The sequence below is a fragment of the Stegostoma tigrinum genome, chromosome 27 (genome assembly GCF_030684315.1).
Source record: "Stegostoma tigrinum isolate sSteTig4 chromosome 27, sSteTig4.hap1, whole genome shotgun sequence".
Taxonomy (NCBI): Eukaryota; Metazoa; Chordata; class Chondrichthyes; order Orectolobiformes; family Stegostomatidae; genus Stegostoma; species Stegostoma tigrinum.
The window spans coordinates 23,014,434-23,035,092 of NC_081380.1; the positions used below are offsets into that span (position 1 = coordinate 23,014,434).

Genomic DNA, 20,659 nt, shown 5'->3' on the forward strand with positions numbered 1-20,659 from the left:
TGGTATCAATGTGGACTTCACAAGCTTCAAAATCTCCCCTTCCCCCACCGCATCCCAAAACCATGCCAGTTCGTCCCCTCTCCCCGCTGCATCACAAAACCAGCCCAGCTCGTCCCCTCCCCCCACTGCATCCCAAAACCAGCCCAGCCTGTCTCCGCCTCCCTAACCTGTTCTTCCTCTCACCCATCCCTTTCTCCCACCTCTAGCCACACTTCCATCGCCTACCTACTAACCTCACCCCACCTCCTTGACCTGTCCGTCTTCCCTGGACTGACCTATCCCCTCCCTACCTATAACTCTCCTCTCCACCTATCTTCTTTTCTCTCCATCTTCGGTCCGCCTCCCCCTCTCCCGGTTTATTCCAGAACCGTCTCCCCATCCCCCTCTCTGATGAAGGGTCTAGGCCCGAAACATCAGCTTTTGTGCTCCTGAGATGCTGCTTGGCCTGCTGTGTTCATCCAGCTTCACACTTTGTTATCATCTCTTGTATTATATATTTTGAGGAATTATTATAAAGCAATTGCACACAGCATTCTCATCTATGTGGGTAAAAAGAGTTCTTCACAAATAACATTTTAGAATTCAGGATACAGACAATTAAAACATAGTAAACATCATTTGTATGTATTTTCAGAAGGCATTTTGACAATGGCTCACTTGAAAAATGGGTTGCAGATATTAAGAAACATGATTACAGAGATGGCCAGAGGCAGAAAGCTAAATGCAAGATTCTGGTGAACTACAAGGTTCTGCCATGCTCCATTATTCAAAATTAGAAATCCTGTTGACTTCCATTTAAGCTAAAGAATTGGACGCAAGGCTAGAAGAAATTATGCCACAGTTTGCTAATATTGTCAAGTTTGACGGCACAACAAAAAAAATGAGAAGCATGAAAAATTTGCCTTGTAAATTAGGCACATTAGGCAGAGCTCCACAAATGCTAAAAATCAATTTTTGATTTTAAAAACTTGTGAAAGGAAGTGATATCATTAAAGTGTGAAATATAAAAAGGATACGCTGAAGACGGCACTGCAATGGGATTGGCTCTTAATTGGTTTCTGAAATGGCTAAACAAGCCATATAGATGTCACCAGGATAAATTGGGATCATCAAATTGGCCTTAGCTGGCATATCTAAATGGAAGCAGAAAAAACACTGTACAGCTGGAGGTGGGAAAATATTGTTAGATTTGAGCAATACAGGTGAAGAAATCTGTACTATTATGTTCACTTTGTTATATGTAGGCTAATAGAACTGGTTTACAGCTCAGTCTAAGTATAACAGGAATGAGAAGTCATAGTTATCCAAAAAGATGTCTAAAATCAGCAATTTTAATTTCATTGAAACAAAGAATACACAGCATGGTTCTAACAAAAATATTTTAAAATTAAACAGTGAAATACTTAACCAGCTGGGTGGTAAACCCTTCTGAAGAGTTGAAACATTGCATTGACACCCCGGCTAATCTCACATTCCACTCATCTCAGTGGAGAGTATAATGAGTGGGTGAGATGAAAACTGTCCCCATCTTTCTGGTGCTTGGTGTGATGAAATAACCTAAGGATCGTAATCAGAAGGATAAAGTAGGAAGTTGAAAGCTACTTTCAATTAGAGAGAATTAATAGAACATGAAATGCCTTGATACAAGTTGGTTATTAAAGTAGAGGCTATATTTTAAAAAGAAACAGGCATTAGTAACATGGAAGAAATAAAGGACTGATACAAAGACAAAATATTGCAGTTTCTCAAACGAAAGCAGAAAATGCTAGAAATACTCATTATGTCAGGTGGAACAAACAGAGAAAGAAATGGAGGCAATAATCACATTTAATGAAAACCAAAGGAATCTTATGTGTTGGCTAGAGAACCGAGGACAGCAATACCTTCAACTGAGAAGACCCACTGAATTAACTGTAAATCAGGCAATTAACTGGGAACTAGCAAAAATTCCTCAGGATCAAAATATCAGAGGTGAATTCTCACAGTCCAGAGATATTCTGTCCTCTGAGGTATTCATTGTTCAGCAACATCAAGACCCAGAGGGAGGTTGTCACCATCAAGGACACAGGATGGTTCTCAACAGTCACCAAACCTAACCCAGCCCCAACCCTTTTGATGCAGGGTCTTGAAGTCAACTGCCGAATGTGCCAGATTGCAGAATCCAGCTAAATACACTTACAGGGCCAGAGTTCCAGGCACCCAACATTGCACCAATGCAATAAGACCCTTAAGTGAGCATTAACTGGGGACATGTGGGAAACGGACAAGAGGACTTTTCAGTGATAGAGATGAAATGATTTAATCCCTGTTTCCAATCCTATTAGAGACATTTCATTTACATTTCTAACTATCTGCACCTCAGATGAAAGCAATCAACCTAAAACATTAGTTTGGTTTCACTCTCCACAGACACCACCTTACCTCCTGCATATTTCAAGCATTTTCTGGTTTATTATAATAGGCTGAAGGATATTGAGAAAAAGCAATGAATCAGAATTAGAACTTGTACTATTGCTTGAATTGTTAGCACCAGTAAATTTAAATTACCTCTATCTGTCCTACAAGTTCTGTGATCCAACAAATACATTTACTGTAGATTATCAGAGAAGAATTTCTCTAGTCACATGTAACAAGTTAGACATATAGGTGACTTTCTCCAGTTTGTAGAAAGTTTTATCACTTCACAAGAAAGTTAAAATGGAGGACACTTTCCAATAAGACCATAAGACACAGGAGCAGAAAACGGCCATTCAGCCCATCAAGTCTGCTCCACCATTCAATCTTTGTTGATATGGCATTCACTAACATATTTACAGCATTACTTCTTTCGGAGACCAGAGTAATTCTTACCACCAGTTGCTGCATTTGAGCTTTATATCAGAAACTTCTACTAACAGAAAGTGCCTCCAAACAAATTTCTGCATCTCATGTATTAAACAACTTATAAGATTGATCTATCAGGTCTCCTAAATCCAGAATATGCACTATTCTGATGTCTATATTGTTTAAATTAACTTCATAGTTGCAATCAAAGAGCAATATAATAACTTTAAAAGATTACAAGGCATCAAATTTCTCATATTTCCACTGCATTGCTACAGTACGTAAATGGTCTAGATCTGATAAAATTATTTTAACGAAAAGGGCTCACTCTATTGTAGTTATTAACTTGACTCAATTTATCAACTACTCAGAAGGATGAGTCCATTGATTAAAAATAACTTTTCAATTTTACAGCATTTTTCCTTATGCTTAGATTGCAACACTAACCAATCAATAACACAGCATGTAAACATAATATCAACTTCTATTATCTTCATTAAATCCTACATCTAACACTGGAACTTATCCTCAAAGTCATTAACCAAATTATTCAGTGTGATATTCTCATTTTGTGTTGTTTGTTGCATGTATTAATTTACATAATGTGCAGAACAGGTGAATTTCCATCCCCCTAAGGCAATAATATATTAAATGCTGAAAAATATTTAAAATACAACAGGCCAGATCTTCTCACCGATGGCAATTCTTCACGCATTATTGCTGTAGAGATAACTGCACCAGAGATAATGGGAACTGCAGATGCTGTAGAATTCGAAGAAACGAAGTGTGGAGCTGGATGAACACAGCAGGCCAAGCAGCATCTTAGGAACACAAAAGCTGACGTTTCGGGCCTAGACCCTTCATCAGAAAAGGGGGAGGGGGAGAGGGTTCTGAAATAAGTAGGGACAGGGGGAGGCGGATCGAAGATGGATAGAGGAGAAGATAGGTGGAGAGTAGACAGACAAATTAAAGGAGCGGGGATGGAGCCTGTAGAGGTGAGTGTTAGTGGGGAGGTAGGGAGGGGATAGGTCAGTCCGGGGAGGATGGACCAGGTCAAGGGGGCAGGATGACGTTAGTAGGTAGGAAATGGAGGTGCGTCTTGAGGTGGGAGGAGGGGATAGGTGAGAGGAAGAACAGCTAAGGGAGGCAGGGACGAACTGGGCTGGTTTTGGCATGCAGTGGGGGATGTTCATCCAGCTCTACACTTTGTTATCCGAGATCACTGCACATTTAGTTTTCTGTAATTTTTCAGCCAGACCCTCTAGTCTGGGTCGCAGAAAGTGTGGGAAATATAGGGAGTGGGAGTAGGAGATGGTAGGTTGAGTTATGCTATCCATCACTGAATTACAACAGAGATGAAACAATATGATGATTCTCGGCCACATACCTAAGTAACAAACATCTAGCCTAAAACTCCGTCATGGAGATCAGCACAATTGACATTGTAATTGGAGTGTCCCTGGCCGCACAAAATCAATCCATTGGATGTCTGAATTCTCAGGGCAATTTGACAGGTCAAGGTTTCCCTTGGGTCTCACAGGTGCACCGGCAAATTAAGTTCAATGCTTTGGACCTCCTGTTTCCAGAAAATCTGGTAATATATGTAGAAAGCAATTAAAATTATATTTCAATTATCTTACAATTAACTCAACATCTTACTCAGAATGGTTCCTATCGTACACTAAAAACAAACTGCTCAGTTTCGGGCTAATTCTCCTGCCTCTAATATGCACGCTTTTATTTTTTCCATAGTCAGATCAGAATCAAAGACAGGCAGCTCCCCATATCTCTGGACACTTATACGTGGCAAGAGTTCTAATGGATCTTGCAGGTCCAACCACTTGAAGCAGGCTAGAGTTTCATTCCAATATCTAAATCATAGATGCTATGTAAAAAGTGCTCTAAGTTCTGATCTCCATTCTCATTCAAGTCAGATGTAGGACTGGGTCATCTGCTATCAGAATAACTGCTCCATTGTCAAATACAGGACTGGAACAGCCAGAACTGCAAAGTATGACCTCAAACCTGCACGTGGGATTTCCACTCCATTAATTTTGTCAATTTATTCTTAATCCTTGAATCCATTAACCTTGGTTCTGCTAGCTTGAGATGCCTTTTGAGGCTTTCAGAATTTGTGTTCCTTTCAAAGGCACTTTTGTCCCCTGCATGCAAATTAGTCCACAAATTCCACGAGAAAATCACCCCTTAATATGCTCCATTTAAGCATCTACTGCATAAAGAAATCCTGTTTGTCATTATTTCAAACAGAGGCCACCAGTTCATTGCATAAGGTGAAAACTATATTAAGCTATCGGAAGCTCAAAGGGATAGCACTTAAGCATAAACAATTCCAAGAAAAGTTCTCGCTGTCTTTCTTTTCACAATCCTCTTCTCACTTATCCAACTTCTACTACAGCAATTTCATTTTTTTAATGTCTTTAATACAGCAAAATACCTCAAGGAGTTTCATAGCAAAATTTCACTTCAAACAAAATCTGACACACAAGTTTCGTCTAAGTGACAGTTCTACTAGTGCTAGCAAATGTGTCGCACCTCACCCAAGACAACACTTCCTATGTTTCCAAAACCTCAACTGCAAGCATGAGAATCCAAAACTGTTCTCACCCATAAGACCAGAAGATATAGGAGCAGAATTAGGCCATTCAGCCAATCAAGTCTTCTCTGCCATAACATGTCTAATATAATTATGTCCACCAACTCTCCTCCGCCTAACTTGCTCATTACCTCCTCAGAGAATTTTGACAGATGTGTCAGGTATGACCCTCCCTTGAAAAAGCCATGCTAGCTCAGCTCTATTTTACCCATGCAGTTCCAAGTACTCCACAAACTCAACAAAAGTTAGACAAAGGAAAGCCAGTACTTGCAATTGCAGTTGGATTCCCAGAAGGTCTTTGACAAGGCACTGTGCAGGAGGGTGCTAAATAATAAGAGCCAGTAGTGTAAAAGGTACAGACATGGATAGAGGACTGACTGACTAGCAGATAGCAGAGAGTAGGGATAAAGGGGTCTTTTTCTGGATGGCAGCCAGTGGCTAGAGGAGTTCTCAAAAGGATCCAAGTTGGGACCACAACTATTCACATATACAACTTCATCCTTAATAAAGGACTCTGAAATTTTATCAATGACCAAGGTCAGGCTATCCAAGCTATCGTTTCCTGCCTCCTGTATTACATTAGTCATTTTCCAGCCCATTCGAACCCTCCCTGACTTGTGATTCCTGGAAGATAATCACCAATGTCTCTACAATCTCCTCAGCTATCTCCTTCAGAAGTCTGGGTGTGGTACATCTGTTCTCGGTGATTTATCCACCTTCAGACCTTTCAGCTTCTCCAGCACCTTCTCCTTAGTGATGGCGACTACACCCAGCTCTGTTTTCTGACTTTCTTCAGATTCTGGTATGCTGCTGGTGTCTTCCACGGTGAAAACTGATGCAAAGTACGTATTCGGTCCCACCACCATTTCTTTGTTCTCCCCTGCTACTTCATCAGTCTCATTTTCCAGCAGTCGAACGTCTACTTTTGCCTCTCCCTTACCTTGTAGATATCTTAAAACAAACTCTTGCAATCTTCTCTTATATTACTAATTAGTCTAGTCTCATATTTCATTTTCTTCCTTCTTATTGCATATTTTGTTTATCCTCTGCTGGATTTTAAAGATTTCCCAATAATCTTCACTACATGGTACGATTTTTCTTTTATTTTTATGCTCTCCCTGACTTCTCTTGTCAGCCATGGTTGTCTCATCCTCCCCTTAGTATATTTCTTCTTCCTTGAGATGAATTTCTGCCATGCCTCCCAAATTACCACCAGAAACCCCTTCCACTGCGGTGGCACTGTCTTCCCTGTTAGGCTCCGCTTCAAATCGTCTCTGGCCAGTTCCGCCCTCATGCCTTTGCAGTTAAGTTTATTCAATTGTAATATCATGAAATTGGATTCAATATTTTCCCTCCCAAACTGCAGTGTGAATTTGATCATATTATATTTATGGTCATTGTCCCCAGGGGTTCCTTCATCTAAAGCTCCCTAACCAAATCTGCCTCATTAAACATCACCAAATCCAGAATTGCCTGTTCTCTCGTGGGGTCTACACGAGCTGCTCTGAAAAACCACCTCATGGGCGTTCCACAAATTTCTTTTCTTGAGGTCTGTGACCGATTTTCCCGGGCCACCTGCATTTTGAAGTTCCTTCTGATTACTGTAATACTGATTTTCTTAAATGTGTTTTCTATCTTGTGATTTATTTTCTTCTCCACATCCAGACTACAGCTAGGAGGCTTGCACACAACTCCCATCAGGGTCTTCTGTCTTTTGTAGTTGCTCAACTCTACCCACACAAATTCTATGCCTTCTGACTCTATATCACTTCTTGCTATCAATTTAGTTTCATTTCTTCCTACCAAGGCAACCCTGCCCCCTCTGCCCATTTGCCTGCCTTTTCAATAGGACGTAATGTTTGAATTCTTTTCCCCCCATCCTTGAGCCCCCTTGCAACCACATCTCTGTAATACCCACAATATCATACCTGCCGATCTTATTCTGCACTACAAGCTCACTTACCTTGTTTTGTATACTGCGTGTATTTCAATGCAACACCTTCAGTCCTGTATCGACTACACCCCTTCTCATAACAGTCCTCTCATCTGCTTTTCCTGAAGTTAGATTCTTGACCCTTTTCACTCACTCTGCCCTATTACTTCTTCTGGAAACTTTAATAACGTCTGCTGAGCCCTTCACCCCTTTGAACTTGCTCCATAAATTTCCATGCAGTTAAACTCTGCCCCTGTTTAAAGCCCTATCCAATTTGTCCCATTGGGCAAATTTTTCCTTTCTCCCGTGCTTTTGAATGGTTTGCTGTAGTATGGTGCTACGGTCAGTTTCTTCATCCTCCCTACAAATCCCACTCTCATTCACACAGGGAGCAAGAATCTCAAACCTGTTAGACTGGTTCAAGGACTAACACTCTTTCACCACTCCCTCCTAGAAACTTCTACCTGTCTCGCTGGTAGTGACTCCTTCCAGTCCTTGACCACTAACTGAATTAATCTAAGGGGTGAGACTGCCTCCTGAAACAGTGTTCAGGATACTGTCCCCCTCTCTGATGTATTGCAGTGTTCAAAGCTCAGTCTCCAGCTGATTAATTCTGAGCCAAAGTTCCTCAAGCAACCAACATTTGTTTCAGATACAGTCACTATTGGTCACAATGGGGTCTACTGCTCCCGCATCATGCAGTTACAACATGTCGCCTGGCCCAGTATCTCCATTTTGATTACTTAGTCCTTAATTTGATTTTTAAAAAATTGTACTGGTCTTTTAGTTAGCTGCTTGTAAATATTTCTCTAATTAACCTCAATCCAAAAGGAATGTATAGTAGATAGTCAAATTAGTAGCTATCACCAATGAACTTATGCTTCAACTGTGAAACCACTCTTTTGTGCTGGTCCCCAATTTGTCCTGTTTAAACAAACTTTAACAAAGAATGAGTAAAAAAAAAGCAACCAAAAAGCACATGTTCCCCTCTGCACCAAATTCCTATACTGCCTCCAAATTCTCCAAACTTTATATACACTCATGCTGTATCTCACTCAGGATATGACTTATGCTTGGAAACAGTACAGAAATTCAAAATTTAAGTGAGTATGGATCTAAACACACATTCTATCCCTTAATCAGAATACGCCACACCAATGTCAAACCTTGTTATTAGATGTTTAAACAGAATTCTTTTGTGGGTTTCAGCACCAAAACTAGGAATTATCTGTCAAGTCACTGTGGTAAGGAGTCTGCTCTCTTAAGGAGACTGGACCAGAAGAAAAGCTAAAATTATTTTTATTTGATTGCTCTCTGAAATTACATCAGTAGAGTTACTTATGTCAGAATGCAATAGAGAAAATCAAATGGGACTAATAGCTCTCTATCAGTAATTTGACAGTATACTACGCTTGACATTAATATGAAGCATTGATTTTACATTTACAAAATGCTGTAGATATTCCCATCAGGTCTTTGATTCGGCAGGACTCCCACAATATGCCAATAGCATGTAGCTAGTCTTTAGCACATACTATGATTTTGTGGAATCAACTTCATTTAAATAGAATTTATGAACTCCCAGACCATTGTGGTTCCAGGATTAGTAGCTTTTTGAAAGTGGAGTGGGAAGGAAGTACGGGTGGAATTTAAAGGTATTAGAACTTTAAGGCATATACTGATTTGTCTAAGATGAAGGTGGCTTTCAGAAAGATGCCTGTATCATGGAGCAATAGACAACATGGAGGGGTCAAAGGTAAGAAAATTCTGAGAATAAAAGAATGATTGTGGTTATGGATTCCATTGTTGGGTGACTTTTCTGTAGTCATAACTTGGAATCCTGAATAGTATGTTGCTTGTCAGGTGCCAAGGTAACAACAGATAGAAAAAGTGGAGAAACACAAAAACATATGATCCTTCTCGGAACCAATGAGATATGGGGGCCTTCCGAGGGAGTTTAAAGGCTTAAGAGTTAAGCTGCAAGCTCTTAAAAGAGACATCTGTCAAATAATTTTGTTATGCATTGTATGTTAATGGATTAAATAGGTCAATGTACGGCTGTATAACTGATGAACAATGTTGCTCTTTTTGGAGCACAGAAGAAAGTTCTGGAATAAAGGTGGGTTATATGGAAGAGGCACTAAAATCTAAGCAAACAGGGTAAAGCACCAACCTCTTCCTTTAGCCCAACTGTATGATCGGTTGGCAACAACACTTTGCCCATGCTCCATCTGAATAGGTCGTAATTGAAGCTCGCTGTTTCTTGCATTGCTTTTCAATGGCAGAATGTATTTTGGCAACCCTTTGTAAAACCAAGCTCCAGATCTCTTCCAAATCTGGCAAAGATAAGAAATATTATTAAACTCACAAAATTATATTTTTCAGCATAGTGCAATAAATTTTATATGATTAGCATAGCTCCACTCAGCATCCACACATTTACTGTACACTTTCTTTCCTTCTTCATCTTAATGCCAATAAAAAAAAGTGTTAAACATTTTGATCAATCTAAAAATACTTTCTTAAAACACCTCAAAACTTTGCACAGGGATTTTCATAAAATTGATTATTAAACACCTTAATAAATTCTCTAACTGTCTAGGAAACTGCCATTCATTTAATTCTTATTTGTTCACTGTGATGTGAGCATTGCTCATCCCTTGTTGCAATTGAGAAGTTGGTGGTAAGCTGCCTTGAACCACTGTAGTGTGCCGTTACAAAGAGAGTTCCAGACGTGGACCTGGCAACAGTGAAAACGATGTGATTTAGTTCCAAGTCAGAATGGTATGTGGCTTGGAGGAAAATAATTAAATAGCATCAGCAATTGGGTGGGCCTGCAGAGGCAAAAAATACTTCGGAAACATAAAATAGTTTTGAAATCTCCAACAAAAGAATTACGTTAGTCAGGGATGAACTTCAAACGGGATGCTTGGCCCTTTTGGTCCTCGACCTTTTATCAAAAAGCTGCATAGCAGTGATCATCTACTTTTTGCAAAAAATATCCACAAACTAACCAATGTAAATGATAAAATAAATAAGGACTGATAGACTCAGTGGTCTTTGCTTGTTATTATTTTCAGACATTTCATGCACCACAGGAAGAAATCCCATAGATCCACCCAAATTTTACAAACAGGAGGGATTCCTATTCTAAAAAAAATGAACTGAAGAACAACAGCCTATCTCTGTGTACTCCTTACAATACTTCTTTAATCTATATGTCTACGGTTAAAAAAAACTAATGACATTAATCTTATAGGGCAACTGTCCTCATGAAAGAATCATTTGTTCAACTTGTTTTTTTATTTGTGGTTAAAGGAAAGCATAGATGCGTTGTTTCAGTGCAACTTTAGCCACAAGAGATGCAATCACACATTTTAATATTATTTATTTCATAAACAAATAAAATATCAAGAACAAAAATAAAAAAGTTGCTGGAAAGGCTCAGCAGATCTGGCAAGATCTGTGAAGAAAAAACCATAATTAAAATTTCAGGTCAGGTGACCCTTCAGAACTGTTTTAAAAAATAAAATGTCAACATTGCATGTTTTCATAAAGAAATGCCAACTTGAGCAGTGCTGAAATTCATGCTTAAAATAACACTGTTTATTCTTTTAATTTGAATGAAATATTGTCAGTACATTTCTTAACAACTTCTTTAAAAGTGGTCACAGCTGTGCCACTTCAGTTTGGCAGGTACTGACGATGACTCTCTGTCGTAGTCCAAAATTAATACAGTGATGGAGAATGTTTGAACTTATTGCATTTGCCTTATATCATCTGTTATCATGTTATTAAAAAAAAGATCAAAGCTGTGGTAACCTGAAGCACACAGCAGCAACAGCTTAGACTGACAAAAGGTCCAAACTGATCTGTCAGAAGATTATTCTGATGTACTTTTATCTGCAGATTCTCTGGCAAATCTCAGGAATGTCATTAAGATTCTTCCTTTAAAGGCTTATTATTGGAATTTGGAGACATGTTTCAAAATCATTGACAGTACTGTAGAAAGCATTGGTGGAACATACGGACCTTATGTAGTGATATTAGTTTGATTCCATTATTACTTGGAACAGTAATGAATTTAAATTCAATCCTGTAGCACTAATTGTGCACTTCTAGAATTTCATACCTATTTTCCCACAGCTAGGATTGAGAAACCAGTTACCTGAAAACCTGTTTCTACTTAGTTTAGAAGATGCAGCTTTTTGGGATACACCCATGTGAGCTGCAGGTCAGAGGTTACACAAAAAGTGTTTAACCCACTAAAGTGAAGCTATTTTTCCTGATGTTAAACAAACATTTGTTAGATTGTGGGGCTGGCCAAGACACATCCTCAGCTATGAAACTGAAAAGCTAAGATCTCTGTGAGAAAGGGTGCACATGGTGCATATTTAGACAAAGTAGCTTCAAAAACAAAAACAGCTACAAGGGCAGAGATAACAAGGTGTAGAGCTGGATGAACACAGCAAGTCAAGCAGCAGAGGAGCAAGAAGGCTGACACACTTCTTCCAGGGGCAGTGGGAGAGAGATCCACTGAGGTTTTTCCCGGAGGCAGGAGGGTAACTTCTTCACGGTAGACATTCTTAGAAGAGGCTTTGCAGCGGGGTTAAAATTGTTTCAGAGATAGTAGGAGCTGCAGAATCTGAGGTAACAAGAGTCTAGAAGGGTCTAGGCCCGAAACGTCAGCCTTCCTGCTCCCCTGATGCTGCTTGGCCTGCTGTGTTCATCCAGCTCTACACCTTGTTGTTACCTCCAATTCTGCAGTATCCACACTTCCTACTATCTCTGAAACAACTATAAGGGCAGTCAGTTTTATGAAACCAAAAGCTTTGACAGTCTTAATGAAGGCAGCAAGATAAAAAGAATTAGAAACAATGTTAGCAGATCTTTTGTATAAATCAAGTCAGATGGCCTACTAATCTGGATAGCATAGCAAGATCGTACATTGCATCAGATGAGGAAAAGTTACATTCAATGAATCCTCAAACATTTGCTCTGGACATGTGCCTCACAACATGACAATGCAGTTCAACAATTCAAATGCAGTCCTGCTTCTTCAATCTCCCTGCAGGTGGTCTGAATTGCATGTGCAAAGGACACAAATCTGGCTCAAGGCACAAAAGGTTTTTGTTTTTACATTTCAGATCCTGCTATGACACAAGTTAAGTTATAGGCAGTGTGTGCTACTCCCAAAGGTATAATGCTCAGCTTATTTATATGAGCAACTGATGGCTCTGAATCTATGGTTTTACGAACTAAATCAGCCAGTGGAAGATCAAGCAGGATGAAGAACATTATCGAAATCACTATCTGTGCAAATTTGTATTCTCTAATTTACTGCAGTTTAAATGCCAGCCATGATTCAGTGGCAGCATTCTTACTTAGTTGGAAGGGCATGAAATTCTCACTTGAAACAAGACCTTATTAGCTAAACTGACATTCCAGTATCCAGTGTTGTAGTGAAGGAGTGCAGCACCATTTGAGGCCACTGGAATGTTAAATGGAGGACCACCTGTTTAGGAAACCTTATGAATACTTACCATGCTTGCAGGTTATCCTTGTGCTGGAAGTGACCTATAAATATGACAGTAAGAGGATACAGTCTCCTCCAGAAACCCAATGTGGCCACTGAAAATTAATTTTAGGTAGTTCAATTTACAATTTTATTTTCCGCCTCATTCTTGCTTTCTCATTCAGAAATTGAACTAGACTCAAACCCATGGAAATACCCATATTTGATATAGTTAAATAACTATCTGTGTCGTAAGTGCTAACTTATAAAACCATATATGTGCTCTTTTATCAAGAAATCTATAACTAATCCTAAAGAAATACCTTTATGCTACAAGATTAAATAGCAAAAATAGAATCTACTCTTACAAGATCCTGGGTCCTTTATTCAAAAGGCCTGCAGAGTTCAGCCACTGGACAGTCGTGACACTGACTCTACCAGAAATCAGAGTAACAACTCATCTCCATTTTGCTGGCAAGATTTCTGAAAGAAAACTCTGAAACATTTTTATGGGCTGTGCTAAATATGTAGAGAAGGAGCAAGTCATTTCTCAGAGGCTGCAGCTATAGGCCAATTTCTCAAAGCAAAATCAGCATGGAGACAGGTAGAAGTATGATAATAACGGGAACAAGTTTAAAAAAAGAGAAAAACACTTGTAAGAACTTGAATAGCCTTCAGAATGAATATGAACACAAACAGGATGGAATTGTTAGAAGCGTTTGGCAAGAAACCTGTCAGCAGTGGCAAGGAATGTGTGGAAGAATGCTCGATGGGCAATGGGTGCCAAATACTTAATGCCCAGTGCAGAAAGTAGTTTATTGGCTTCACATAATCAGCAAAAGGTAACAGTAATGGCAAGAAACTGATATCATCTATCTTTACACAGTCTGACAGTGATCATCTAAACGTTAGGATAGCAAATGTGGTTCCCCTGTTCAAGAAGGGGAGTAGAGACAACCCTGGTAATTATAGACCAATGAGCCTTACCTCAGTTGTTGGAAAAGGTTATAAGGGATAGGATTTATAAACATCTAGAAAAGAATAAATTGATTAGGGATAGTCAGCACGGTTTTGTGAAGGGTAGGTCATGCCTCACAAACCTTATTGAGTTCTTTGAGAAGGTGACCAAACAGGTAGATGAGACTAAACCGGTTGATGAGGTGTATATGGATTTCAGCAAGGCGTTTGATAAGGTTCCCCACAATAGGCTATTGTACAAAAAGGTGAGGAATGGAATTGTGGGAGATATAGCAGTTTGGATCGGAAATTGGCTTGCTGAAAGACGACAGAGGGTGGTAGTTGATGGGAAATGTTCATCCTGGAGACCAGTTACTAGTGGTGTACCGCAAGGGTCGGTGTTGGGTCCACTGCTGTTTGTCATTTTTATAAATGACCTGGATGAGGGCATAGAAGGATGGGTTAGTAAATTTGCAGACGACACTAAGGTCGGTGGAGTTGTGGATAGTGACAAAGGACGCTGTAGGATGCAGAGAGACATAGATAAGCTGCAGAGCTGGGCTGAGAGGTGGCAAATGGAGTTTAATGCAGACGAGTGTGAGGTGATGCACTTTGGTAGGAGTAACCGGTAGGCAAAGTACTGGGCTAATGGTAAGATTCTTAGTAGTGTAGATGAGCAGAGAGATCTTGGTGTCCATGTACACAGATCCTTGAAAGTTGCCACCTAGGTTGACAGGGCCGTTAAGAAGGCATCCAGTGTTTTAGCTTTTATTAATAGAGGGATCGAATTCCGGAACCAAGAGGTTATGGTGAAGCTGTACAAAACTCTGGTGCGGCCGCACTTGGAGTATGGTGTACAGTTCTGGTCACTGCATTATAAGAAGGATTTGGAAGCTTTGGAAAGGGTGCAGAGGAGATTTCCTGGGATGTTGCCTGGTGTGGACGGAAGGTCTTACAAGGGAAGGCTGAGGGACTTGAGGCTGTTTTCATTAGAGAGAAGAAGGTTGAGAGGTGACTTAATTGAGACATATAAAATAATCAGAGGGTTAGATCGGGTGGATAGGGAGAGCCTTTTTCGTAGGATGGGGACGGCGAGCACGAGGGGGCATAGCTTTAAATTGAGGGGCGAAAGATATAGGACAGATGTCAGAGTTAGTTTCTTTATTCAGAGCGTAGTAAGGGAAAGGAACGCTTTGCCTGCAACGGTAGTAGATTTGCCAACTTTAGGTACATTTAAGTCATCATTGGACAAGCATATGGACGTACATGGAATAGTGTAGGTTAGATGGGCTTGAGATCGGTAGGACAGGTCAGCACAACATCGAGGGCCGAAGGGCCTGTACTGTGCTGTAATGTTCTATGTTGTGATTAGAGAAAATGGGGACTGCAGATTCTGGAGAATCTGAGATAACAGTGTGAAGCTGGATGAACACAGCAGGCCAAGCAACATCTTAGGAGCACAAAAGCTGATGTTTCGGGCCTAGACCCTTGCCTGCCTCTTTATAGGTTACGTGGAACAGTCCCTCTTCCGCACCTACATTGGTCCCAAACCCCACCTCTTCCTCCATTACATTGATGACTGCTTCGGCACCGCCTCTTGCTCCCAAGAGTAGCTCGAACAGTTCATCCACTTCACCAACACCTTCCACCCCAACCTCAGGTTCACCTGTGCCATCTCCAACACATCCCTCACCTTCCTGGACCTCTCAGGTAACCAGCTAGAAACTGATGTCCATTTCAAGCCCACCGACTCCCACAGTTAACTAGAATACATCTCCCCCCACCCACCCTCCTGAAAAAATCCCATCCCCTATTCCCAAGTCCTTCACCTCCGCCGCATCTGCTCCCAGGATGAGGCATTCCACTTTGGCACATCCCAGATGTCAGTGTTCTTCAAGGGCCGCAACTTCCACCCCACAAAGGTCGAGAACGCCCTCGACCGTGTCTCCCGCATTTCCCGCAACACATCCCTCACACCCCACCCCCGCAATAACCGCTCAAAGAGAATCCCCTAGTCCTCACATACCACCCCACCAACCTCCGGATACAACGCATCATCCTCCGACACTTCCGCCATCTACAGTCCGACCCCACCTCATTCCGCTCTTCCCCAACTCCCTAACCTGTTCTTCCTCTCACCCATCCCCTCCTCCCACCTCAATTTCCTACCTACTAACCTCATCCCACCTCCTTGACCTGTCCATCCTCCCCGGACTGACCTATCCCCTCCCTATGTCCCCACCTATTCTCTCCTCTCCACCTATCTTCTTCTCTATCCATCTTCGGTCCGCCTCCCCCTCTATCCCTATTTATTTCAGAACCCTGTCCCTGTCGCCATCCCCAAACCCCTCTCTGATGAAGGGTCTAGGCCCAAAACGTCAGCTTTTGTGCTCTTAAGATGCTGCTTGGCCGGCTGTGTTCATCCAGCTTCACACTTGATTATCATGTAAAAGGTAACAGTTTTACTTCAATCTTATTCCACATCATTCTGCAGAAGCACAGAACATCACCATTTCCCACCACATGGAAAAGAGCAATTGTTACAACAATTAGCAACGTACTGATCATATTACCCCACATGCTTATCACTCAATTATCACGGCAGAATTTTTCACTATAATTAATTTTATTAGTATGCAAAAACACCTTACCACCATTTATTTGATATCTTAGCTATTCTGTTTTGGATACAACACAGTATGAAACATGGAGAAAAGAAAATGATCATATAATGTGACCTACATGATCTCCGTGGAAAAATTCAAACGCAATTTTCTCATCGACAAGATAACTGACATAAGTACACCAATGCTGCCATCAAGTGGTTTAACAGTAACATCTCCACCTAAGGCTAGGACGTTTATTTAGAACTTCACAATTGGAAACCCGAACCTGGAATGGTTAGATATTATGAATATTAAATAATTAGGAATAATATGTTAAAAGTTAATAACAATTTGGTTGCTTAGCTCAGTTGGCAGGATGGGATGGTTGATCTGCGACACAGACTGATGCCAAAGTCAGAAATCACCTGACACCAGGTTAGAGTCCAACGTGTTTACTTGAAAACACAAACTTTCAGAGCTCCAGTCCTTCTTCAGGTGTTAGCGAGAGAGATACTATCAGACACAGAATTTAAAAGTAAAAGATCAAAGGTTGACACCATTTTTGGAGGATGCATTAAACAACCAAAGATGCTGTTAAATCTTAAATCAATTACAGGGTTTTAAATCAATTAATACATAGAAGTACATAGAACATTACAGCACAGTACAGGCCCTTCGGCCCTCGATGTTGTGCTGACCTGTCATACCGATCTCAAGCCCATCTAACCTACACTATTCCATGTACGTCCATATGCTTGTCCAATGATGACTTAAATGTACCTAAAGTTGGCAAATCTACTACCGTTGCAGGCAAAGCGTTCCTTTCCCTTACTACGCTCTGAGTAAAGAAACTACCTCTGACATCTGTCCTACATCTTTCACCCCTCAATTTAAAGCTACGCCCCCTCGTGCTCGCCGTCCCCATCCTACGAAAAAGGCTCTCCCTATCCACCCGATCTAACCCTCTGATTATTTTATATGTCTCAATTAAGTCACCTCTCAACCTTCTTCTCTCTAATGAAAACAGCCTCTCAGCCTTTCCTCGTAAGACCTTCCGTCCACACCAGGCAACATCCCAGGAAATCTCCTCTGCACCCTTTCCAAAGCTTCCACATCCTTCTTATAATGCAGTGACCAGAACTGTACACCATACTCCAAGTGCGGCCGCACCAGAGTTTTGTACAGCTTCACCATAACCTCTTGGTTCCGGAATTCGATCCCTCTATTAATAAAAGCTAAAACACTGGATGCCCTCTTAACAGCCCTGTCAACCTGGGTGGCAACTTTCAAGGATCTGTGTACATGGACACCGAGATCTCTCTGCTCATCTACACTACCAAGAATCTTACCATTAGCCCTGTACTTTGCCTTCCGGTTACTCCTACCAAAGTGCATCACCTCACACTTGTCTGCATTAAACTTCATTTGCCACCTCTCAGCCCAGCTCTGCAGCTTATCTATGTCTCTCTGCAACCTACAGCATCCTTCGTCACTATCCACAACTCCACCGACCTTAGTGTCGTCTGCAAATTTACTAACCCATCCTTCTATGCCCTCATCCAGGTCATTTATAAAAATGACAAACAGCAGTGGACCCAACACCGAACCTTGCGGTCCACCACTAGTAACTGGTCTCCAGGATGAGCATTTCCCATCAACTACCACGCTCTGTCTTCTTTCAGAAAAACAATTTCCAATCCAAACTGCTATATCTCCCACAATTCCATTCCTCCGCATTTTGTACAATAGCCTATTGTGGGGAACCTTATCAAACGCCTTGCTGAAATCCATATACTCCTCATCAACCGGTTTACTCTCATCTACTTGTTTGGTCACCTTCTCAAAGAACTCAATAAGGTTTGTGAGGCACGACCTACCCTTCACAAAACCGTGCTGACTATCCCTAATCAATTTATTCTTTTCTAGATGTTTATAAATCCTATCCCTTATAACCTTTTCCAACACTTTACCAACAACTGAGGTAAGGCTCATTGGTCTATAATTACCAGGGTTGTCTCTCCTCCCCTTCCTAAACAGGGGAACCACATTTGCTATCCTCCAGTCGTCTGGCACTATTCCTGTAGACAATGACGAGTTAAAGATCAATGCCGAAAGCTCGGCAATCTCCTCCCTGGCTTCCCAGAGGATCCGAGGATAAATCCCATCCGGTCCAGGGGACTTATCTATCTTCACCCTCTGAAGGATTTCTAATACCTCTTCCTTGTGAACCTCAATCCCACCTAGTCTAGTAGCCTGTATCTCAGTATTCTCCTCGACAACATTGTCGTTTTCTAGAGTGAATACTGTTGAATAATATTCATTTAGCGCTTCCCCTATCTCATCTGACTCCACACACAACTTACCACTACTATCCTTGATTGGGCCTAATCTTACTTTCGTCATTCTTTTATTCGTTAAATACCTATAGAAAGCCTTAGGGTTTACCCTGATCCTATCAGCCAACAACCTCTCATGTCTCCTCCTGGCTCTTCTGAACTCTCTCTTTAGGTCTTTCCTGGCTACCTCGTAGCCCTCAAGTGCCCTAACTGAGCCTTCACATCTCATCCTAACATAAGCCGCCTTCTTCCTCTTGACCAGAGATTCCACCTCCTTCGTAAACCATGGCTCCCACGCTCTTCAGCTTCCTCCCTGCCTGACAGGAGCATTTCCTTGAATAAGCTCCACATTTCTAATGTGCCCATCCCCTGCAGTTTCCTTCCCCATCCTATGCTCCCTAAATCTTGCCTAATTGCATCGTAATTGCCTTTCCCTCAGCTATAAATCTTGCCCAGTGGTATACGCCTATCCCTTTCCATCACTAAAGTAAACATAACAGAATTATGATCGCTATCACCAATGTGCTCACCTACTTCCAAATCTAACACCTGGCCAGGCTCATTACCCAGTACCAAATCTAATGTGGCTTCGCCCCTTGTTGGCCTATCTACATACTGTGTCAGGAAGCCCTCCTGCACACACTGGACAAAAACTGACCCATCTAAAGTACTCGAACTATAGTGCTCCCAGTCAATATTTGGAAAGTTGAAGTCCCCCATGACAACTACCCTGTCTCTCTCACTCCTATCGAGAATCAACTTTGCTATCCTTTCCTCTACATCTCTGGAACTATTCGGAGGCCTATAGAAAACTCCCAACAGCGTGACCTCTCCTTTCTTGTTTCTAACCTCAGCCCATACGACAGTTGACGAGTCCCCCAAACATCCTTTCTGCAACTGTAATACTGTCCTCGACCAACAATGCCACACCTCCGCCCCTTTTACCATCTTCTCTGTTCTTACTGAAACATCTAAATCCCGGAACCTGCAACAACCATTCTTGTCCCTGCTCTATCCATGTCTCCGAAATGGCCACAAACATCCAAGTCCCAGGTACCAACCCATGCTGCAAGTTCACCGGCATTGAAGTAGACACACTTCAAACCAACTTCTTGCTGGCCGGTGCCATCTTGCTTCCCTGAAACTTTATTTCGGACCACCCTACTCTCAACCTTTTCTATAGTCGAACTACAATTTTGGTGCCCACCCCCCTGCTGAATTAGTTTAAACCCACCCGAACAGCCTTAGCAAATTTCCCCCCCAGGATATCGGTACTCCTCTGGTTCAGGTGAAGACCATCTTGCTTGTAGAGGTCCCACCCACCCCAGAAAGAGCCCCAATTATCCAAGAATCCAAAACCCTCCCTCCTGCACCATCCCTGTAGCCACGTGTTCAACTCCGCTCTCTCCCTATTCCTCGCCTCACCAGCAGGTGGCATGGGCAACAAACCAGAGACAACAACTCTGTTCGTCCTAGCTCTCAGCTTCCATCCTAGCTCCCTGAATTTCTGCCCTAAGTCCCCATCTCTCTTCCTACCTATGTCGTTGGTGCCAATATGGACCACGACGTGGGGCTGCTCCCCCTCCCCCTTAAGGATCCCAAAAACACGATCAGAGACATCACGCACCCTGGCACCTGGGAGGCAACACACCAACCGTGCGTCTCTCTCGTCCCCACAGAACCTCCTATCTGTCCCCCTAAGTATGGAGTCCCCATTGACTAATGCTCTGTTCCTCTTCCCCCTTCCCTTCTAAGCAGCAGGGACAGACTTTGTGCCAGAGACCTGTGCCCCACTGCTTTCCCCTGTTAAGTACCCCCCCTCCCCCCAACTGTATCCAAAATGGTATACTTATTGTTCAGGGGAATGGCCACAGG

At 41.7% G+C, this 20,659-nt stretch overlaps 1 protein-coding gene across 3 annotated transcripts in view; it reads right to left on the reverse strand.

The window, feature by feature from the left end:
• LOC125464520 (rab effector Noc2-like) overlaps positions 1 to 20,659 on the reverse strand; it is a 201,205-nt gene that overhangs the window by 61,942 nt on the left and 118,604 nt on the right. For all 3 annotated transcript variants that reach the window (XM_048556971.2, XM_048556973.2, XM_048556970.2), the window contains exon 7: positions 9,544 to 9,706. In XM_048556971.2, the coding sequence (XP_048412928.1) occupies positions 9,544 to 9,706 (163 nt within the window). The remainder of the gene's footprint in view (positions 1 to 9,543; positions 9,707 to 20,659) is intronic.